The sequence below is a fragment of the Podarcis gaigeae genome, assembly GCF_964106915.1.
Source record: "Podarcis gaigeae genome assembly, chromosome: 1".
Taxonomy (NCBI): domain Eukaryota; kingdom Metazoa; phylum Chordata; class Lepidosauria; order Squamata; family Lacertidae; genus Podarcis; species Podarcis gaigeae.
This window is the reverse complement of record NC_139678.1, coordinates 14,868,725-14,891,211: the sequence shown is the minus strand read 5'-3', so window position 1 is coordinate 14,891,211 and position 22,487 is coordinate 14,868,725. Positions and strand designations below refer to the sequence as shown.

General features: G+C 45.3%; 1 protein-coding gene across 1 annotated transcript in view; it reads left to right on the top strand.

The window, feature by feature from the left end:
- Positions 1-21,998, top strand: part of TNFAIP2 (TNF alpha induced protein 2) — a 28,688-nt gene extending 6,690 nt beyond the window's left edge. Inside the window, exons 3-12 of the mRNA XM_083733996.1 lie at positions 1,521-2,160; positions 5,191-5,305; positions 7,192-7,314; positions 9,681-9,781; positions 10,347-10,445; positions 12,098-12,218; positions 13,945-14,067; positions 15,953-16,108; positions 18,091-18,212; positions 20,677-21,998. Coding sequence (XP_083590122.1) covers positions 1,521-2,160; positions 5,191-5,305; positions 7,192-7,314; positions 9,681-9,781; positions 10,347-10,445; positions 12,098-12,218; positions 13,945-14,067; positions 15,953-16,108; positions 18,091-18,212; positions 20,677-20,815 — 1,739 coding nt within the window. The 3' untranslated portion in view covers positions 20,816-21,998. The remainder of the gene's footprint in view (positions 1-1,520; positions 2,161-5,190; positions 5,306-7,191; positions 7,315-9,680; positions 9,782-10,346; positions 10,446-12,097; positions 12,219-13,944; positions 14,068-15,952; positions 16,109-18,090; positions 18,213-20,676) is intronic.
- The last annotated feature ends 489 nt before the right edge of the window (positions 21,999-22,487 follow it).

The following is a 22,487-nucleotide window of genomic DNA, read 5'->3' as shown; positions in this document are numbered from 1 at the left end:
GCTCTCCATGATGCCAGGCTTTCAGAAGCATAAGAGAATGGCACTACCAGTTTTGCTCTGAAGGCACTTGGAAGACTGTGAGACTCCTGGTTTGTGAAGGCATGTGCTCACAACATGAGCCGCAAGCCGCCTCTGTCATATAGTTTCTTGAGAAACACTTGTTTTGATGCATTCCCCCTAAAATCAGCTTCTATCCCATATGAAAACTTAAGGCATATGAAGCCATCCATGCCCTCTATCTGCCCACTGGTGTGGACGAAGAGTAGGCAACTTGTAAATACATCCAGCCACACTGAACATTATAATGATAAGCAGAAGTGATTTGAAATGCTGCAGCAGCATCGACTTTGCTGTGTTTTAAGCTAGTGATGTGTACACATCCTCAGTGTACACCAGAGTTTCCCAAACTTGGGTCTCCAGCTGTTTTTGGACTACAGCTCCCATCATCCCTAGCTAGCAGGTCCAGTGGTCAGGGATGATGGGAGCTGTAGTCCCAAAACAGCTGGAGACCCAAGTTTGGGAAACTCTGGTGTACGCTAAGGCAGGAACTCAAACACCCACCCCAACTCGGGCATGACAGTCCCGCGTTCACTGTCTTGAGCTCATTGTAATGTCTGAAGACTCCCTTGGCAGAGGAAGAGTCCTGGCAAGATCACATTCTCTCTGGCTACCAGTTACTGGAAACAATAACATAAATTGCTGGAAACAGGGACAAGACACCTATCGTTTCTATTCTCAAATTATGAGCTGTGCATACGTCTACGGCCTAGGACCCTCGTACCTACAGGACCGCCTCTCCCAGTATGCCCTACAGACAGTGGCGTAGCGTGGGTTGTCAGCACCCGGGGCAAGGCAAGTAATGTACGCCCTCTAACCCATGGATTTGCGCCCCCTAACCCGTAGATTTGCGCCCCCTAACCCTAACCCCAGGTGTTGCGCCCAGTGCAGCCGGCCCCCCTGCACCCCCCACGCTACGCCACTGCCTACAGAGAGCCTCAAGGTCCATAAATAGCAACACCCTAGTGGTCCCAGGTCCTAAGGAAGTTAGATTAGCTTCAACCAGAGCCAGGGCCTTTTCAACTCTGGCTCCAGCCTGGTGGAACGCTCTGCCTCATGAGACCAGGGCCTTGCAGGATCTGATTTCTTTCCGCAGGGCCTGTAAGACAGAGTTGTTCCGCCTGGCCTTTGGCTTGGAGCCAATTTGATTCCCTCCCCCACCTTATTTTTCTTTTCTCCTCCTGTGATGAGGCTTTTAATATTTTAATGTTTCAATATTTTAATGTTGTATTTTAATCTTGTTTTTAAGTTGCATTCATTCAACTTGTTTTTATTATTGCTTGTTAGCCGCCCTGAGCCCGGCCTTGGCTGGGGAGGGCGGGGTAAAAATAAAAATTATTATTATTATTATTATTATTATTATTATTATTATTACTGCAGGATGTAAGTTAAATGCATGGACAAATGAAATTTGAATCTCAGTGTTATTGGGTACCAAGTTGTTCTTCCTTCTGTTTTGCCAGCTGACCAAATCAGGGAGCTGATTAAAGATCAAAGATTCTTCGACGCCAGCCAACATCTCCTAGCCATGGAGAGGGAATGCAGCACTGACTCTGGCAGCAAGCGCAAAGAGGACAGCGTCGACCATCAGAGTGAAATTGAAGATCTGTTTGGACTTTTGAAGCAAGAGGTCCTCAGGATCATACGTTCGTCCGTTAGCATCGCGCAGGCTGAGCCAGAACTCCTGAGGGATGCAGTGAGGACAGTAGCAGAACAGGTGGAGGAGGACAGGAGATGCGTGTTGGAAGAAAAGGCATCTGGGAAAGCTGCGCATTGCCGTCCCAGAGGATGGAAAGACGAGTGGAGGAGTACAGTCCAGGAGTCCGTAACCGACAGAATGAAAGAGCCTCTGTTTGACAGCAACGAGGGCCTCTCGACAACCGCCCACAGCTTCCTGCACATGGGCAAGGCTATGAAAGATGACCTGATCACTGTGGTGAAATACATCAAGGCCCATTACCCGGAGGACTTCCAAGTGTGCAGCACCTATGCGCAGTTCTACCACAAGTGCTTCTCAGCTCAGCTTGAGATGGTTGCTCAGTTCGAACTGGGCAGGAAAGACACTTACCTCCTCCTCACCTGGGTGCAGAATATCTATCCAAAGTAAGTAGCGGTTTTGCCCTGCGTCTGGGTAATGCTGCAAGTCTGGCCAGCCCAAAAGCAGACAGTGTGCCTCTCTGTTCACTGGCTGAACCATTTCCTCTTTCCCACATCTCAACATCTACCATCCAAATTCTGCATCAAACAAACAGCTGGTTCATAAAGAGCCAGCCCATTAGTGCATCTAACTGTCAATTGCTCTCAGGGTTTCAGACAGAGATACAGTGGTACCTCGGGTTAAGAACTTAATTCGTTCTGGAGGTCCGTTCTTAACCTGAAACTGTTCTTAACCTGAAGCATCACTTTAGCTAATGGGGCCTCCTGCTGCTGCCACGCCGCCGGAGCACGATTTCTGTTCTCTTCCTGAAGCAAAGTTCTTAACCCAAGGTAATATTTCTGGGTTAGCGGAGTCTGTAACCTGAAGCGTATGTAACCCGAGGTACCACTGTATCAGGTCTACCTTTTGCAGGTCTACTACCAAGCTATTCTGGACCTTCCCCTTTACACTCTGCACTCAAAATGAGTTATGCTGAAGGAACACTGCAGAAAATGGAATTGAGGGATAAGATTCGAAAACATGTTTCGCATGTTTACTAGGGCTTTCGGGCCGCCTTTTCCCCATGGCAGGCTTTTGTCCCACACCCTTGAAAAATGCTGGTTCTGCAGAAGCAGAATTTCAACAATCCAGGCATCCAGTGAAATGTAGGCATGTTTCAGTGGGGGGGGGGGGTGTGTGTACAATGCAGGAGAGGCTGAGCCAGGGCAAACAGGAAGTGAGCAGAACAGCTTCCTGTGCATAGTCTGATCTAGTATATGAAACAGTCTCCTTTCTTCCGTTGATCAGAATGGGGAGACAGGGCTCAATTGACTGTGGCATGTTCTGCTGCTGCACATTTGGATGCTTTAATGGTGATGACAAAATATATACCGTATTTTTCCTTGTATAACACGCCACCGTGTATAACATGCCCCCTATTTTTGGGGACTCCAAATAAAGAAATCCCCCATATGCATTATCCGTGTCTAAGACGACCCCCCCAATTTTAAACTTGAAAAAAATAGGGGGAGGGGATATTGTCTTATACACGGAAAAATACGGGGTGGGTGTGTGGGTGGGTGTGTGGGTGTGTGTGTGTGTGTACACACACACACACACACACACACACATATCTATATATATTATGTCCATTCTGATTCTAATGGAAATCATTAAGCAACGGTTTGCAGCAGCATGGGGGTATGGCTAAACATTTCAAATATTTCTGGTAACCCAATTGCCACCAGGTCAGGTTTGAAATTCTTGTGTTGTAGCCTTATGAGGCTTTGCCCTCGGGTGGGAAAAATATTGTGCCTGGGAAAGGGAAGTGGGAGTCAAAAGACACTCAAGGAATAGTTTCGGAGAAAAGGCTTTTATTTCTACCATCCATGAACTGGTAGAAGGAGTAAGTGTGATAGCTCACAAAAAGCATGCACGAAATTCACAGTCATGTGCACAAGCATATATACCCCTTTCCAGTTCCCTCCTCCTTTCTCCTCCCTCAGGAGTCCTCTGAGCATGAACAGAAAGCTGTCTTGGGACTATTGGACTCTTCCCAGGAAAGGGGTTTCAGAGTGTTCAGATATGTTTCAATCTCTTGTTCTGGCATGGTTCCCAGACAGAAAGCAAGTTGCAATGTGGTTCTTTAGCAAGGCCAGAAGGCATGAGAAAGGCCTGAGAAACAATGGACTGTTCTCTACCTTTGTTACAGCAGAGCGGAATGTTTCTGATGCTTCGCTGCTGAGAAAATGATTTTGAAAAGCTTTGAGAAGCTTTGAGCCTGCTTTGGGGGGGTGACTTCAAGCCTAGCTGAGGTCACCTGTCCTCACATAACTTGGACCCAAAGTTCCTTGCAGACTGCCAGATTCTTTGTGTTCCACCCTGATCACTGGGGTCTTTTCATGGGGCACTTTTGGGGATCTCACATGCCCCTGAGATTTGGCTTCAGGGTGGCAGGCCCTGTTCCCACAGGCATCTGGTGGCCACTGTGAGAACAGGATGCTGAACTAGATGGGCCCTTGGCCTGATCCAGCAGGCTCGTCTTATGTCCTTATGACTACAGTGGTAAGTAAAGGTAAAGGTACCCCTGCCCGTACGGGCCAGTCTTGACAGACTCTGGGGTTGTGCGCCCATCTCACTTAAGAGGCCAGGGGCCAGCGCTGTCCGGAGACACTTCCGGGTCACGTGGCCAGCGTGACATCGCTGCTCTGGCGAGCCAGAGCCGCACACGGAAACGCCGTTTACCTTCCCGCTGGTAAGCGGTCCCTATTTATCTACTTGCACCCGGAGGTGCTTTCGAACTGCTAGGTTGGCAGGCGCTGGGACCGAGCAGCGGGAGCGCACCCCGCCGCAGGGATTCGAACCGCCGACCTTTCGATCGCCAAGTCCTAGGTACTGAGGCTTTAACCCACAGCGCCACAGTGGTACCTCGGGTTAAAAACCTAATTTATTCCAGAGGTCCGTTCTTAACCTGAAACCATTCTTAACCTGAGGTACCACATTAGCTAATGGGGCCTCCTGCTGCCGCCACTGCGCGATTTCTGTTCTCATCCTGAAGCAAAGTTCTTAACCTGAGGTACTATTTCTGGGCTAACGGAGTCTGTAACCTGAAGCGTCTGTAACCCGAGGTACCACTGTACTTCACTTGAACTCCAATTCCCTTTCAGATTTCTTGTGCGTTGAAAAGCAGTTCCATTCCGCTCTCTTAACGAGTCCTTTAAAATCCTTTCCCCACCACTGTTTCAGTGCCTCATGCAAAGTACTGTGCTTGAGTCCCAATAAATAATTTGCTGGATCAACTGTTTGCTCAAGGCTGTGAACAAGTCAGAAATGTAAAAACACTGGATATACAACATAGACCGGCTTCACATTGGAGCCAAGTATTCTGTGGCTATGCAGTCAAGTCTGCTTTCACATCTGCTGTTCTTTGGGAATTGGAATAAGTAGCTGCCATGAACTGCAAGGGATGTGAATGTGATCTTCTTTTGTCATTTCAGTGAAATCAGAAACCACCCCATTTTAGTGAAAGACTTAGACCAAGCCCATCTCGGAAGCCTTTTGCCGCTCAGGCAGATCAAACAGTTTGAAGTGGCATACCTGACTAACGAAGTGGTAAGAGGCCTGTTTGTTTTTTATTCGTAATCTGTCCAGGCACTGTTACGAAACAGTTTTTGTAGTCCACCCAATTTGTGTTTGAGCAAATAAGAGTGCCTTTTCACTTTCTTCTATGTTTATTGTAGCCCCTATTGTGTTGTAATAGGAGATCCCAAAGTAAGAGGGTGTGTCATGCAATACAGGAGTTGGCCGGGCCTCATTCAAGGCAGGCATAATTGTCCGCTGATGTGAGCTCGAGTCCGGCCATAGCTGGTGCTCAGGGTAGGCTCAGATTCCCTGCGCTAAAATAATGTGACTGCCTAGGACCCACGTTCCTACAGGACCACCTCTCCTGGTATGCCCCACCTTAAGGTCCACAAATGACAACATTTTGGAAGTCCCAGGTTGCAAGGTGGTTAGATTGGTCTCAACTAGGGCCAGAGCCTTTTCAGTACTGGCCCCGACTTGGTGGAACGCTCTGTCACAAGAGACTAGGGCCCTGCAGGACTTGACATCTTTCCGCAGAGCCTGCAAGACAGAACTGTTCCACCTGGCCTTTGGTTTGGACACAGTCTGACCCTTGTGTTTCCCTCCCCTTATAGTTTTGATCTATGGGCTACTTTTAAAATGAGGCTGCATTTTAAATTGCATTTTAACTTGTATTTTAAATTGGTGTCCCCCCCCCCATTATGTTTTTACTGTAATTTTAATGGTGTTAGCCGCCCTGAGCCTGGCTCTGGCCGGGGAGGGCGGGGTATAAATAAAATTTATTTTAATTTTTATTATTATTATTATTATTATTATTATTATTATTATTATTATCGTCATCATCATCTTGTATGTGAAATGAAAGTATGTGTTGCGGGGGAGGGATAATTGTGAGATGGACCATTTTGCAAAATGCCTTGCAAACCTTCTCCCAAGCACACAGGAGCTTAATTTGAAGCAAATCTCTCTCTCTTTCTTCTTTTTCCCAACTATCCATGTTCTATTTTTGTTAGTGGCTGTGGAAGCAGGGATTCTTTTTTATTATTCTTCTTTTTCTATGCCACTTTTTGTTCCAAAGCGGCTTACAAACAAAATAGAAAAATAACATAAATCGTATGGAATACTTAACAAATCATCAGTAAAACAATCCCAAATCCCAAATAAAACAATTACCATCTATGTAACACTATTAACAGAACAACTAAAAAATAATCACAGTTACACCAAAAATCATATTATAGGATTCACAAAGTACAACAGTATTCATATCTATAAAACAATATTAACAATATTAACAAAATAGCAACAAAACAAACAAAGTGCTGAATTTGTACATGTGCCATGACTCATAAACTTTCATTCTATTCAGTGCATCAAAATATACCTGCATACAAATGCCACCTTTCTATGTGAGAATTTGTGGTTGTTGTTGGAAGATATTTTTTTTAAATGGGGTTTATAATCTGCCCTTCACCATATATAGTTCCAGGCTAGGGAAACACACAATAAAACAGGAAATAACAACACTCTAAAATCAGTATTCAGTACATTAAATGATAATTATACAATCACAAACAACATTCCATGTGAGCAGACAAACAAATGACAGGTGAAACAGCTCATAGTGGCAAATCTCACTCCCTCCCAAAGGGGACAGCTGAACAGGTAAAGAGGAGGACAGGGCTCCTGGCCTTTTAATAGTTGTGTAGAAGCTACTTGTGCTGAAATGTCCCTTTCTATGCAACTAAATGTGTAGGAGTCCCGCCCTTTTCTGCATCTGGCCAACTTAAAGTTGAATCCTGGACCTTAAGACCCTTCAGACACTTTTGATTGGCCCTGCGATTGGTGGCAGAGTAACTGAAATGTGAACACTGCTGCTAATCTGTGTTTTGGTGTTTTCTTCTTTCCTTATAAAGGATGCTGCTAAACGCTCCCTGGCTAACTGTCTGCAACTGGAAGTCAAGAAATGGGCAGAGGGAAACGAGCCACCAAAACTAGCTGGTCACTATCACAGTGAACTTCATATAGATGCCATTCAGGTAATAAAATATGTGCATGCATGTATGTGTGTGTGCTATGTTGTTGTTGTTTAGTCGTTTAGTCGTGTCCGACTCTTCGTGACCCCATGGACCAGAGCACGCCAGGCACTCCTGTCTTCCACTGCCTCCCGCAGTTTGGTCAAACTCATGTTGGTAGCTTCAAGAACACTGTCCAACCATCTCGTCCTCTGTCGTCCCCTTCTCCTTGTGCCCTCCATCTTTCCCAACATCAGGGTCTTTTCCAGGGGGTCTTCTCTTCTCATGAGGTGGCCAAAGTATTGGAGCCTCAGCTTCAGGATCTGTCCTTCCAGTGAGCACTCAGGGCTGATTTCCTGAAGAATGGAGAGGTTTGATCTTCTTGCAGTCCATGGGACTCTCAAGAATCTTCTCCAGCACCATAATTCACAAGCATCCATTCTTCGGCGATCAGCCTTCTTTATGGTCCAGCTTTCACTTCCATACATCACTACTGGGAAAACCATAGCTTTTACTATACAGACCTTGTGTGTGATATACTGTATATGAAATACACACACAGAGAGAAATACACACCATCACTTGTTTAAAATAAATACTTTCCTTCATAGGGAACTTATCTCACTTGCCATTGCCTGAATTAAAATTTGGATTTAGTATTATGTCAATCAATCCCAACAGATCCTGGAAGTCAATAAAATTTGTCCCCTGAGATAGGAAAGCACACCCCCCCCCAAAAAAAAAACCCTCATCTTAGAAGGCCATATTCTACAAATTCTCTGCAACAAGAATAAATGCTATTTGGCTGTGCCACCTCAAATTTATCTGATTAATTTCTATTAAATTTGTCAGAGATCAGCTGAGGATATAAACTGCATGGTCAGGCTGGTGAGGTGACATATCTAGAACCAAGTGAAACAGAGTCCCACCTTTGATGGAAAATAGCAGTGCAGCAGGGGGCAGGAGTTCCCATCCTCTTCCCTTTTTGACCCTCCCTCCTTCCTGTCGCCATTTTCCTTTATCCCTTATGTGCTTATTATATTGCACAGCCACATTCCCTGATCCAATGCATAGCTGGATGCACTTGAGGAATGCTGGAATAGTGGATTGAGGACCTAAGATGTCCCTTCCAACTCTTACGATTCTAAATCCCGTTAAAATCAGTGGGAAGCTAAGCACAATTCTGTGTATGTTGAATGGCACTTACTACTTGCCACTCAACCATCTGAGTGTGCACTTAGAGGGAATGAGAAGGATAGCCGACCTAAGACCTTCAGATGAAGGGTGTTGTGCGTTGAGGTCCCCAAGCCACCCCAATAACTCACACATCACACATAATTTTGGCCACAACTTTATTAAAATACAGGCAATGTGAGTGGTTGCTTAGGCATTGGTTGCGACTATCTGACCCCGCACGGGGACAGACTGACATTTGCACGCCCGCGAAGTCAGAAAGGGAAAACATTTTGGGGAGAAATGAAGCTGGGCACCAGACCCTCACCTCTCCCCGCATGCTCCCAGAGCCCGATTCCAGGGACTTGGACAAAAGCATGGCAAGCCCCTGGATTCCTTTAACGGAATTCCCTTGCAACACCACCATTGGAGGGGTAGGCACTTACCCCTCCACCAACCAATTTTTTAACCAATGCCTAACCGCAAACCTTACAAGTTGTGATGATTTGCTACGCAGTAGGCAAAAACCAGATGACTCCCGCCAATCAGCCAAATGGACAAAATTCCTACCAGGCCCCTGCCCCAAGAGCAGGCGACCCTATGACAGGCATAGCAAGGTCAAGTGCAAAATCCCCAGTTCAGGGAGGGTGGGCGGGTGATCCGGTGCACGCAGCAAAAGAGAAAGCCCAAAGCTGGGTGCCCAATATTTAAAACTTTTGAGCCCAACCCACAAATTGGTAACATCAAAATCCTTCCAGAAACACAAGTACCCAATCACAGCCTGTGGCCATCCAAACAGATCTGCCCAGCAACAGTGGGGTGGCTTGCTAGACCCCACCACAACACGTGCTTTCTACTAAGGAGAACACGCTGTATACAAATTTAATAAATAAAGAATGATCATAGAATCAAGCAACTGAACACATGTTGCATGAAACCACAGGGGGGGAGGCTGCCACTGGTCCATCCATGCCTCTGTCTGTAGAGCGTGCAGCTCTCAATCTCAGGGTCGTGGATTCGAGCCCCATGTTGGGAAAAAAGATTCCTGCATTGAAGGGGGTTGATCACCCTCAAGGTCCTTCCCAACGCTGCAAATCTGTGGAATCTTTGGAATCCAGCCCACCACTGTTCTTATGTTCTTAACTATGGATTGCTGGATATTAAAGTAGGAGCTGCAGTGGTGACTCTTGGAATTTTGTTTATGTGTGTTTTTTTAGATTATCCACAACAAACAGAAAGAAGCTGAAGGCATTTCCGCAGAGCTTGGCAAGCAAATGTCAACGCTGGTTTTGGAAGAGCTCCTGACCTTTCTGCAAAGGTAGGATAGCAAGGTCACGAAGGAATGCGTTTCAGATCATGTCAGCGCAGGCTCTGAATCAGATGCCAGCTTTCTCAATAATAATTTTTATTAGTTTTTGATTAGGTAAAGGTAAAGGGACCCCTGACCATTAGGTCCAGTCGTGACCGACTCTGGGGTTGCGGCGCTCATCTCGCTTTATTGGCCGAGGAAGCCGGCATACAGCTTCCGGGTCATGTGGCCAGCATGACTAAGCCGCTTCTGGCGAACCAGAGAAGCGCACGGAAACGCCGTTTACCTTCCCGCCGGAGCAGTACCTATTTATCTACTTGCACTTTGACGTGCTTTCGAACTGCTAGGTTGGCAGGAGCAGGGACCGAGCAACAGGAGCTCACCCCGTCGCGGGGATTCGAACCACCGACCTTCTGATCAGCAAGTCCTAGGCTCTGTGATTTAGCCCACAGCACCACCCATGTCCCTAGTTTTCGATTACCATAACCCAATAATAGCCTCATTATATCAATGCCGAATTATATACAGATGCCAACTTTCTAACCCTTACCTCATTCCTTCGCTGCCTCTCTAGCTACAAGAAGGCACTGGACATTTTCATGAGGGAGAAGAAGAACAACCAATACTTTGAAGCGACGGTAGTTACAAACATGAACAGTTGCTTGGGTTTTCGGTAAGTAATGAATGGCAACGCTGTCGTTTTGCAATACGCATAGTGGGAGGGTCAGGTACATGGGAGCTGTGAGAACTGGGACTGATGGGAGTCGAAGTCCAAAACATCTGGTGGGCACCAGCTTGGCAAAGGCTGTCACAGAGGGTCCGCCAGTCTTAATTTAGGCCAGAATCCCATGTTTCCCCGTGGCCAGTACTGGGTGCCTCTGCAGACATATCAGTGACTACCATCTATAAAATGATTCATAATTCAGTTGTCCAACCCAGTTCCAGAAGACGGAAGCTTTGTTTATGTAATGAATATGGTCAAACGGATGAACTTCACCAATGGTACAGGTTCAGACTACATCCCTGCAGGGCAGGTTACAGTGTTTCAGTGGGGACCCAATTATATATATTTTTTAATTACTGTTTTGAATGCAAGTCAAACATGCAGCTCCCATGTACCATCTGAAAAAAGGCACAACCTTCCTTTCATAAATAGGAACACTTTCCCTAATGTGGTTTTCCACACCAGGCATTTTAAGGGTGCCCCTGAGCACAGGCAGAGTGATTTTATGTTGTTACATAAGTTACAGGGAAGCAGGCAGAGGGCCTTCTTGGTAGTGGCGCCCACCCTGTGGAACGCCCTCCCACTAGATGTCAAAGAGAAAAACAACTACCAGACTTTTAGAAGACATCTGAAGGCAGCCCTGTTTAGGGAAGCTTTTAATGTCTGATGGACTACTGTATTTTAATATTTTGTTGGAAGCTGCCCAGAGTGGCTGAGGAGACCCAGCCAGACGGGTGGGATATAAAATAATAATAATAATAATAATAATAATAATAATAATAATAATAATAATAATTTATGAGATGTATAATTTAGTTTGCTAGGCTTACATGACAAGGTCCTCCCACAGCGCAGGTGTCCCTTGCTCGGCTATAACAAAAAATAAGGGGCCCTGTGGCACTTTACAGGCAAGCAAACATAATTTGTTAATGCTGGGGGGGGGGGGTTGCACCATTGCTTAGGAATTTGATGCCACTGGGTTTATTTGCATTCTACCAGGATGGCTCAAGGGACGCAGATGGCGCTGTGGGTTAAACCACAGAGCCTAGGACTTGCTGATCAGAAGGTTGTTGGTTCGAATCCCTGCGACGGGGTGAGCTCCCGTTGCTCGGTCCCTGCTCCTGCCAACCTAGCAGTTCAAAGCACCTCAAAGTGCAAGTAGATAAATAGGCAGGAAGGTAAACGGCATTTCCGTGCGCTGCTCTGGTTCGCCAGAAGCGGCTTAGTCATGCTGGCCACATGACCCGGAAGCTGTACACCGGCTCCCTTGGCCAATAAAGCGAGATGAGCGCCGCAACCCCAGAGTCGGCCATGACTCGACCTAATGGTCAGGGGTCCCTTTACCTTTATCTTTACCAGGATGGCTCAGTTGGTAGAGCAGGGGACTCTTCATCTCAGGGTCGTGGGTTTGAGCCCCGTGTTGGGCAAAAGATTCCTGCATTGCAGGGGGTTGGACTAGATGACCCTCGGTGTCCCTTCCGACTATATCATTCTATGAGTTCATCAACTGCCGCTGCAAGAGCAGAGTTAAAGGCAGCAGGTGATGTCATGAAACAATGGCAGGACAAACCACAGCTTCTTTCTTCCTTCCTTCCTTTCAGGTCCCACACTGAAAAAACATCAGGACAGGATTATATCCGAGTGAAAATTGTTAATGCCCTTAGGGACATTGAGACCACTGGCTGTGATGTACTCGTTCAATGCGTGGTTCAGGAACTGCAGGTAACCCTACAGCTGCGTGATACACCTCTGGGTTTGCCCTGTGGATAGCTCAATCAGCAGAGCATGAGACTCTTAACCTCAAGGTTGTGGGTTCGAGCCCCACGTTGGGCAAAAGATTCCTACAAGGCAGGGGGTTGGACTAGATGACCCTGGTGGTCCCTTCCGACTCTACAATTCTGTGATTCTACTACAGTATATTGAAGGTGGCAGAACTGCCGCTCCTAGGACAACACCACTCAGCCAGTTAAAGGGTGTGCATAGAAAGAGGATTAAAAGAAATAACTCACCACTCTGGAAACGTATACAGAGGGCAGTATAAAAAATTACAAAACAAATTTTAACGAATAAAGCGTCCAAAAAGGGCAACAAGAACTTGGTTCTTGCTTTTCTCCTCCCTTCTGCCATTCAGGCATCAGGGCTGGGGCATCAACCGTTGCCCAATATTTTTTATTGTCTGAGGCAAGGGGCACTGAAATATACTCAGAGTCGAGTGTGGATTTCATGCTCTTTGTTCAGCTCATAGGAGTGAGGAATGGAAGTTCCCCCAAAACGTCTGCTTTATATACCTTATTTACATGATGGGCCCCACGTGATTGGCTAATTCCGGGATTCTCCTGTAGGCCAATCAGGTTGCGGATTCACTTCCACCTGGAGCTGGATGGGGTGGCTCCTGTGGACCAATCATACTGCTGCATTGTTCTAGGACCAATCAGACTGCTGCATTCTGGATCCTATTGTTCTAGGACCAATCAGACTGCTGCATTCTGAATCCTATTGTTCTAGGACCAATCAGACTGCTGCATTTTGGATCCTATTCAACTCAGTGCATAACAGGCATTGTGGCACCCTCTCCTTATTCCCACTGTACCAGTGGCTAAATCTTACTTCAGCCCTGACAGCACTTCAGAATAACATCCTCCACTCTACTGACAAGGCAGCTTAATCTCAGTCCTCCAACAGAGAGGAGCAGCCCTGGGGCTTAGGAGGAATAGCCGAGAGGCTGCTATTGCTGCCGTCCCCCAACATCTGCCGCCTAAGGCGGCTGCTTCACTTTGCCTAATGATGGGGCCGGCACTGCCCGCAAGCCTGGAGAAGGTCAGCCTGTTCTTGCCGTTCCTCTTCGCCACTGCAGCCGGCTTGCTCTGCTGCCTCTTGATCTGGTGAGGAAATGTGATGAGCAAGGAAACAACCGTACTGTATGGAAGTGAGAAGAAGCTTCCACTGCCTGCTTGCTCATTGTCTCTGTCTGGGAAGCAAGTTGTCGCAAGGTGAGGCAGAGGAGGAGGAGCTGGCAACAACAGAGTGATAGGGGAATAAGACGGAGGGTGGGGGTCTTCTTGCCCAAGGCCTCCACCCCAAATCTGGAGCCAGCATCACCAGGTGAAAAAGAGGAAGGGGTTCCTGGGCCTTTAATAGCACCTGCTAAAATTCCCTCTTCTGCACAACTGTGAACAGTGCAGGAGCCCTGTCCCCTCTTTGCATCTGGCCACCCTTGTTGCGATGGACCCAGCCTGGAAGGAGAAGGATCAGTGAGAATTGTCTGAGGTTACTGGTTGCCGTCACTGGTCACCAATCTTAGTAATGTAGCATACCATATTTTGAAAGACTTTTCAGTTCCTTTTTCCTATTGTGCAAAAGTAGCAAAATGCAAATGTAGGAAATTGCAAATGTAGGAAATTCTGTTCCAAAACCTGAACTGTTGCTCTTGTGTTGAACTTTCCCCCAGCCTATTTTTAGAAAGTTTACCCAGAGAAAATGGGTTTCCTGCACTGATATTATTGATGAAATCATAGCAACCGCCCTACATCATGTTTCTACGCTGAGAGCTCTCAAAGACCCTCTTCGCCAGGTAAGCTAATTAAAAGGAGGAAGTTTTATGTTTTTTCAAAGACTAGGATTAATCAGTTCCTGTAGCCTAAGGCTGAAAATGGGCAGTACAGTGGTACCTTGGTTTAAGAAGAGCTTAGTTTATGAACAACTTGGATTAAGAACGCTGCAAACCCAGAAGTAGGTGTTTTGGTTTGTGAACTTTGCCTTGGAAGCAGAACATGTTCCGCTTCCTGTTGAGTGTGTTCCATTCGTTAATTGAGTCCCCCGCTGCTATGAGAAAGCACACCTTGATTTAAGAACGCTTTGGTTTAAGAGTGGACTTCTGGAATGGATTAAGTTCGTAAACAAAGGTACCACTGTAGTTTATAAGAGAGTTTAAAACTGAGAAAGGCTTTGTTTTTGATGCTGTACGCACACATTTCCCTTATGTATGAGTGTATGCACCGTATAGTGTTGGAGAAATTTTAAAAGACTTCCTAGACTGGAGGAATCTCTCCCAGAAACCCAAAAGAAAAGGATGGAGGCTCTAGGTGAAAATATATTGAAATTCAGGGGAGACGTGAAAGGCTGGGGAAAGGGTTTAAACCACCCTTTGTTCATGTTCTGCAGGGATCCAGCATTCACAGTTCTAGACCTTCTGCCGAGTGTCTTACGTTTGGCTCAAAGAAGAGACCTCCTCAGTTTCAATTCCTTGGCCTACCAATTACAGATAGGTAGCCGTGTTGGTCTGCCATAGTCAAACCAAAAAAAATTCCTTCCAGTAGCACCTTAAAGACCAACTAAGTCAGTTCTTGGCATGAGCTTTCGTGTGCATGCACACGAAAGCTCATACCAAGAACTGACTTAGTTGGTCTTTAAGGTGCTACTGGAAGGAATTTTTTTTGGTTTGGCCTACCAAATCAGCTGCGCTCACTTATCCTTCTCTACTGCTCGTTGTCCTTGACCTTTTTTCAGTTTCAGAAGCTCAAGGGCTTGACCAAACCACAAGAGCCCTTTTTCTTTGAAAGCTTGCTTTTCATTCCCAAAAGCCAATGTAAACTCACAAGGGAAGGGTCATGCATTCAAATTTCCTACTTTTGTCTTCTTAAAATAATCTACCCAGCTAACGAAGTTAATTATGAGAGCCAACAGCAGATTGGGGTTTACTGGAAGATCTCCTAAGTGATCTGTACTGGATTGCAAATAATTTTTGTTCCCATTTGTTTAATGATAGCAGCAGCGAAACATCTCCTCTCTAAATTATATAGCTGAAATGCAGAAAACTTTTTTTTGGGGGGGGGTGTTATTGAACTGTAACCATGTTAGCTTACGGGCTTTCTTAATAGGCCATAATTTGTTCCAAAAAGACGTCAGAAAAAATAAAAATTGAGTGAGTTATGACCGCGAACAATGTACAAAGCATAAGAACTATCAGATGGGAACCATAAACTCCCCCCCCCCCCCCGAAGAGTTCCTGCTGCACGTTGACTGTTGGCTCTCATAATTAACTTTTATTTTTTCTGAAGTCTTTTTGGAACAAATTATGGCCTATTAAGAGAGCCAATAAGCAAACACGGTTACAGTTCAATAACACCCCCCCAAAAAAAAATGTTTTCTGCATTTCAGCTATATAATTTAGAGAGGAGATGTTTTGTTGCTGCTATCATTAAACAAATGGGAACAAAAATTATTTGCAATCCAGTACAGATCACTCAGGAGATCTTCCAGTAAACCCCAATCTGCCTTCTACCCATTCCTGCTCTAGATAATTATAAAAACCAGTTTGTTTTCAGAATAACCAGTTAGGCAAGTTTGGAAAGTCTTTCTCTTGGTATTTTGAGAATTCAAGCTATATTGATTTGTGTGTGTCTTCTCTCTCCTTCGTCTGATCGCAAAGGACTAACTACTTGCTTCTTTTGCTGTAGGCTGTCATTGAGAAAATCCACTTCTTTCTGGTCCAAGAGTACATTTCAAGGCTTATGAAGAAGAAGGTTAGCTTGAGGACCCCAGAACTGCAAAAGAACTTGTCTGAGCTTGTCCAACAGCACGCCTCTATTCTGTGCACATTTTGCTTAGAGAATGTAAGTCTTGTTTTTCAACATGGGCTTTTCGGTCTCAACATGCAGCCCCTGACATTTAACAAGCTACTGCTGCATGCTCTTAGGGATAATAAATAATAATAATAATAATAATAATAATAATAATATCCCGCCCTCCCCAGCCAAAGCCGGGCTCAGGGTGGCTAACAACAATAAGATAATACAACATTCTAAAATCATTTCATTAAAATAAATTAAACTCAAATTGATGGCAACCATTAGGCTAAAGTTCTGTGAAGTTTGCCAAAGGAGGGAGTCAGGCTGTGCCTTGGCCAAAGGCCTGGTGGAACAGCTCTGTCTTGCAGGCCCTGCGGAAAGATGTCAAGTCCCACAGGGCCCTGGTCTCTTGTGACAGAGCGTTCCACCAGATTGGAGCCACAGCCGAAAAAGCCCTGGTTCTAGTTGAGGCCAGCCTAACCTCTCTGTGGCCTGGGACCTTCAGGATGTTTTTGTTTGAAGACCGTAAGTTCCTCTGTGGGACATACCAGGAGAGGCAGTCCCATAGGTACGAGGGTCCTAGGCCGTATAGGGCCTTAAAGGATGAGAGAGAAATGTGATTCAGTTTGCATTTAAAGATGAACCTACCTTTTTTTCACTTTCTGAAATGAAGCACAGCCATCCTTCGAATCCTACCCTTCTCCAGATGTCGCCATGCAGTTCTCCAGCCACGCAATGTGTACAGAAATGCATGTACCCATGTCGTGTGTGCATAAGAATACACATCTTTGTGAAAATAATGTACAAAATTGCATTGCCTTGGGGAAGACTATTTGCAAAAATTACTGTGTTGGGCAAAATCGCTTACAAATCTATATATTCGGAGAAATTCACACCAGAGTGTCGGTGAATTTTTGTGAGGACATTTATATATATATATATATATATATATATAAAGTAATCACAAACTGATGGGCAAATGTGGAGAAGTGAAGATTAGAAAAAATCTAAATTGATAGTCACCCATCACTAGGTGCTATGAAGCATTTTTTGTGCATAATGCTCAGCACGTATGGTTGGGAATAAGCCTTGTTTGTCATCCTCATTTCCAAACAAGGGCAGGTCCAAATCATACATTTAAAGCACATCCAACACATATTTAAAGCAAATGCCTTCTCGAAAAGAATCCTGGGAACTGTCGTTCTCTGTACTCTTAACAAACTACAATTCCCAGGATTCTTTGGGAAAACCATTTACTTTAAATGTATGGTGTGGCTCATCCTGACACATGGGTTACCTGCTTCCCCAGCCAGGGCTGCCACATCCTGTCTCTTCCAGCCTCTGTGCCCTGGCCTCCACCCCCTCAGGTCATTCTCCGATTCCTCCTCCTCCATCTCAGCCTTCTGCTTCATCCTTGAGCCCAGCAATGTCTCGGCACTCACAACTCTTGGCTTCCAGTGAACAAATTTTAGCAAAACAGATCTTTGGCAAGATATATACCACATCACATCTGTATATTAGGCTGTTAAAATATTATTTAAGATGTATAATCTGGTATCATGGTTATAATGGAGCCAGATGTCTGTCTTCATAACCACATGTCTTCGGTGTGAAATGTAGACAAGTTAAGCTGGAGTGCCGCAGTCTAGAATTTCTGTGTACTTTTATTGGGCAGAGTATTGAGATGCAAGAAACATGAGCTGAAGAGGCGGGGACATTTTGAGGGTGCCAGATAGTCGACATCTGGCAAAAGTTGAAGTGTGTGTTTTGAAATGTTCTTTAAAAGAATAAATAAATAGCAACGTAGTTTTCAACCTGTTTGCCTTCGTGGGACGTGTTTCCAATATGGCTTGTCTGCCAAGAATCTCTAGAGCAGATTTCTTTGAATATGGTGGAGTCTCAGAGTCTCCATAGCAGTCTAGCCCTTTCCAGCCTTGTGATTCTATATTTTGAGTATATGGGTGGCCTAATTTTTATCTCGGGATCTGCATGTTGACTAACTCAATGTGGTCTTTATAACTTGATAGGGGTCCACTGCCAAATGGCTGGGTTATGCTCTCCCAAGCCTGGCTGAAATCATCAAACTCCAAGGTACAGATACTGTCATGGTTGAAGTTGGAATGCTTGCCAGTAAATATCCAGATATCAGGTAAGAGCAAAATAATTTACGACCTCACTTCTTGGGTTGCCAACACAGAGCCACCCTATGTAGGTCTCCTCAGACATAATTGGAGCTTACATAGAATTGCAGCCATTCATTCGGTTTCTTGGACAGGTTCCTCATCCCTGAGCCTCACTAGTTTGCCTTCTGTGAAATGGGTATTTTATTGTGCTTTGTGAGGTCCGGTGTGCATGTTGGGTTGGGTTTGCGTCCCATGGCAGCCATTTTGTGGTGGTGCCCAAATGTACCCAGGGGCCCCAAAAGGTTGGCAACTCCTGGGTCACTTGGAAACTTTGAGCCAGAGTGGCAGCAGTGCCACATTTAGGTAAGATAGCTGGTTGCTGACTTTGAGCCACTGCCTCAGCACCACCACCATGAAATAAGACACCACAGATTTGGTAAACTTGAGTAGTATAATCCAGCTAGGACGTTTTTGCAGCAGGCAGATATAACGGCTGATATAATCACATGCCTGCCATCTTCACATGGTCTAGAGCAGGCATAGGCAAACCCGGCCCTCCAGATGTTTTGAGACTACAATTCCCATCATCCCTGACCACTGGTCCTGTTAGCTAGGGATGATGGGAGTTGTAGTCCCAAAACATCTGGAGGTCTAGAGCAGTGAAAGCATGAGATTGCTCCCTCAACAAATGCTTCTCGCTTCTCCCAGACGTAGCCTGGCGAGGCCTAAATTAGGCCATATGCTCACTATAGCACCTTTAAAGCACAATCATACCTTTTTTTATATGTTTTTATTTATTTTTCATGATACAGGCGATACATTTTGAAAAAGCAATTGTTACAACAGTAAACAGCAAATAACTTGCCCTGATAAAATTACAGACTTTTGTCATGCTGTGTAATAAAGTTTCGTTTGATTGGTCTAAGAGATCACACCACATTTTCCCATGAGTGTTGGGTAGATTCCTGCCTCCATCTGAACAATTTACGTATTCAATAAACATTTGCCACATGTTATAAAAGGAAAAGGGGTTGTGTCTGCCCTTTGCCACTCTGGCCTAGCTTATTCATTTCTCAGTCAATGCTGTTGACCGTACTCTAGTATCTGTGTCCAGCCCAATGCCAGTTTTCCAACATCTAGCAGCAGTCATGGTTTCCCCCAAAGAATTCTGGGAGCTGAAGGTGCTGAGAGTTGCTAGGTGACCCCTATTACCTTCACAGAGGTACAATTCCCAGTTTAACAATCAATCCCTCTTCCCAGGGAACTCTGGGAATTGCAGCTCTGTGGAAGCCATGTCTATTTAAAGTGGTATCACAGAGCTTTAGCTGCAGGTTGGGAATCTGTTCCCACTTCAATGAAACAACACTTCCACACCTGGCATTTTGGTGGCGAATTGATACTCTAAATTAGAGTGCCAATCCCTCCCATCCCATGCATTAAAAGGGTGCCTCTCATACTGATTGCCACTAGTCCTCATGAGTACAGGAGCACAGGAGGCAGAGTTACTGTCAAGAGAACTGCAATGTTGGCTGTAAACTCCCCAGACTGGAAATACTTGTTGAACAACAAGGTCCTTCCTCTTTTAGTCACATCCCGTCACTTGCTGCCTTTCCTGCTAGGAAAGACATGTAGAAACACTATTCAATACGTGTATCTCTTAGTATTCTCATCTGCAGGGCGACCAAATTGATCAAGGGGGTAGATTAACTTCCCTATGAGGAAAAGTTGCAGAGTTCTGGTTTCCCCAGCCACTCTGGGCGGCTCCCAACAGAATATTAAAAACATGATGAAACAGCAAACATTAGAAACTTCCCAAAAGAGGGCTGCCTTCAGATATCTACTCAAAGTCAGATAGTTCTTTTTCCTTGACATCTGAAGATGGGGCACCACTACCAAGAAGGCCCTCTGCCTGGTTCCCTGCAACTGCACTTCACGTAGTGAGGGAACCACCAGACCTCAGGGTCCGGGCTGAATGATGGGGGTGGAGATGCTCCTTCAGGTATACTGGGCCGAGGCCGTTTAGAGCTTTGAAGGTCAGCACCAACACTTTGAATTGTGCTCGGAAACGTACTGGGAGTCAATGTAGGTCTTTCAAGACCGGTGTTATGTGGTCTCAGCGGCCGCCCCCAGTCACCAGTCTAGCTGCCGCGTTCAGCAGCAATGTCTGGGAAAACAGGAATGTGTGGGATCTAACAGGCCAAACGTGCCCAATGTAGGTCTTTCAGGACCGGTCTTATATGGTCTCGGCAGCCTACTTGCAAACTTACCACAGGTATCTTAGTCAGCCCCTGTGGGAACAGGATGCTGAACTAGATCGGCCATTGGCCTGATTCCTGCAGGCTCTTCTTAGGTTCTTAGATAAATCAGGGACAGTAGTCGAGTTCAGAGAGTTGGGAGTCCCAGATTTGCTCTCTTTTGTTGAATATTTCTACTGCCTCTGTGTTGCTGTATCCTTTCAAATTCTGACACTCCGTGTTTCCTCTTTGACAGCAAGGAGCACCTCTCCGCCATCTTGTACATCAAAGGAAACTTGTCCCGCAATGAAACCAGAAGCATCCTGAGTGTGCTGGACATCGGCGTAACAGCTACCTTGCCCCACAAACATTTGTTTTCAACAATCAGGGTGTGATGAGCTTGCCTGTTGCCTCTTGCTTGACTCAAACAGCTGCCATTCATGGGTGACCTGAATTCAGCTCCAGCCTCCTTCCAGACTCAGCCACATAGTTCAAAAACCAACCCCAGGTCCTAGTTTTGGGGAAAGCAGCTTGATCTTTATGCTGCTACCAGAATGCCAGGATAAAATGGAAGTTGGCTGAGAGGTCCCACCAGATTCAAGGGCCTGTGAAGTCTCCAGCATTTCCTCTGCTGCCTCGGTTTTCCCCATCTCGAAAATGGGATGGAATCTCTGTCAGGCTACCTCACCTGGGTGGTGCTGGTGTGATGCCAAAGGGAACCCTTCGTTTCCTGTTCCTTGTTAAAGCACTTGACGGGAAAGCGCAGTAGCTGTTTGCACATGTTTCTTCCTTGAAGGGGAATAGAAAGAATCCTATGTAAAATGGATGGAGGAAAATGGAAAAGTCCTCAAAATGTAAATAGCACTTGGAATGTGGTCTTTTTTTATTATTATTAAAACAAAGTGAAGTAGAAACTCCCAGAAGGTGCTTCTTCTGTGAAAAGCCCTTTTGGGCTCTAGGTAGATGACTGTGAAAACCACATGTAAAATTGCAATGTTTCGCTCGATAGCATGTATTGATAATGTATTAGCATCTTGATGACAGTCTGTGTGATATCAGGATTGCTGTTGGAGTGGCTTAGGGATTAGGTGCTACACTTGGACCTGGGTTCAAGTTTCTGCTTCGGCCACAAACGATGGTTTTCAGGCAAGACACTCTGTCCCAGCCTCTCTCTTTTTTTCTTTTCTTTTTTTGTATTTCATTTCTCTTTTTTTAACCTTTTTGTAAACCACTTTGATGGTGTCAGTCTGTGGAGCAGTTTGTAAATAAGACAAACAGCCAGCCTCACAGGGTTATTGTGATAAAATCAATGAAGTATTTTCATGTACGCTGCCTTGAGCTGCTTGGAACGAGCAGGATACAAATGTTAATAATAATAATATTAATAATAATATTGTTAATGTATCTATAAAATGATTGTAGATATGCCACTGTACAGATGTTGCTTCAGTGTTTGCTTGTGAGTCTCCTGGTCCATAGTTATTGTTTTGCTATCCAGTGGTTGTCAGGTTTTTTTAGTTAAAGCATCCCAAGTTACCATTGTATACCAAGTTGTATAAAATAAAGATGCACTTTATAGAACACCTGAGAAGTTGTCTAGCAATCCTTCCTGTCCTCTGCTCTTCCTGGCCTTTTCACATCCCTCTTGCAACAACTGCCTGTTGTGGCTCCAGTGAAAGAAATGTGTCAGGCAACAGAGTTGTTATATACTAAGTTGAATAGGATCCAAAATGCAGCAGTCTGATTGGTCCTAGAACAATAGGATTCAGAATGCAGCAGTCTGATTGGTCCTAGAACAATGCAGCAGTATGATTGGTCCACAGGAGCCACCCATTCCAGCTCCAGGTGGAAGTGAATCTGCAATCTGATTGGCCTACAGGAGAATCCTGGAATTAGCCAATCACGTGGGGCCCATTGTGTAAATAATGTATACTTTTGGGGGAACTTTCATTCCTCACTACTATGAGCTGAATAAAGAGCATGAAATCCACACTCGACTCCGAGTATATTTCAAGAGTGAAAAGCATAACTGTAGAAGGAGAACACATACTGCTGGGCCAGATAATA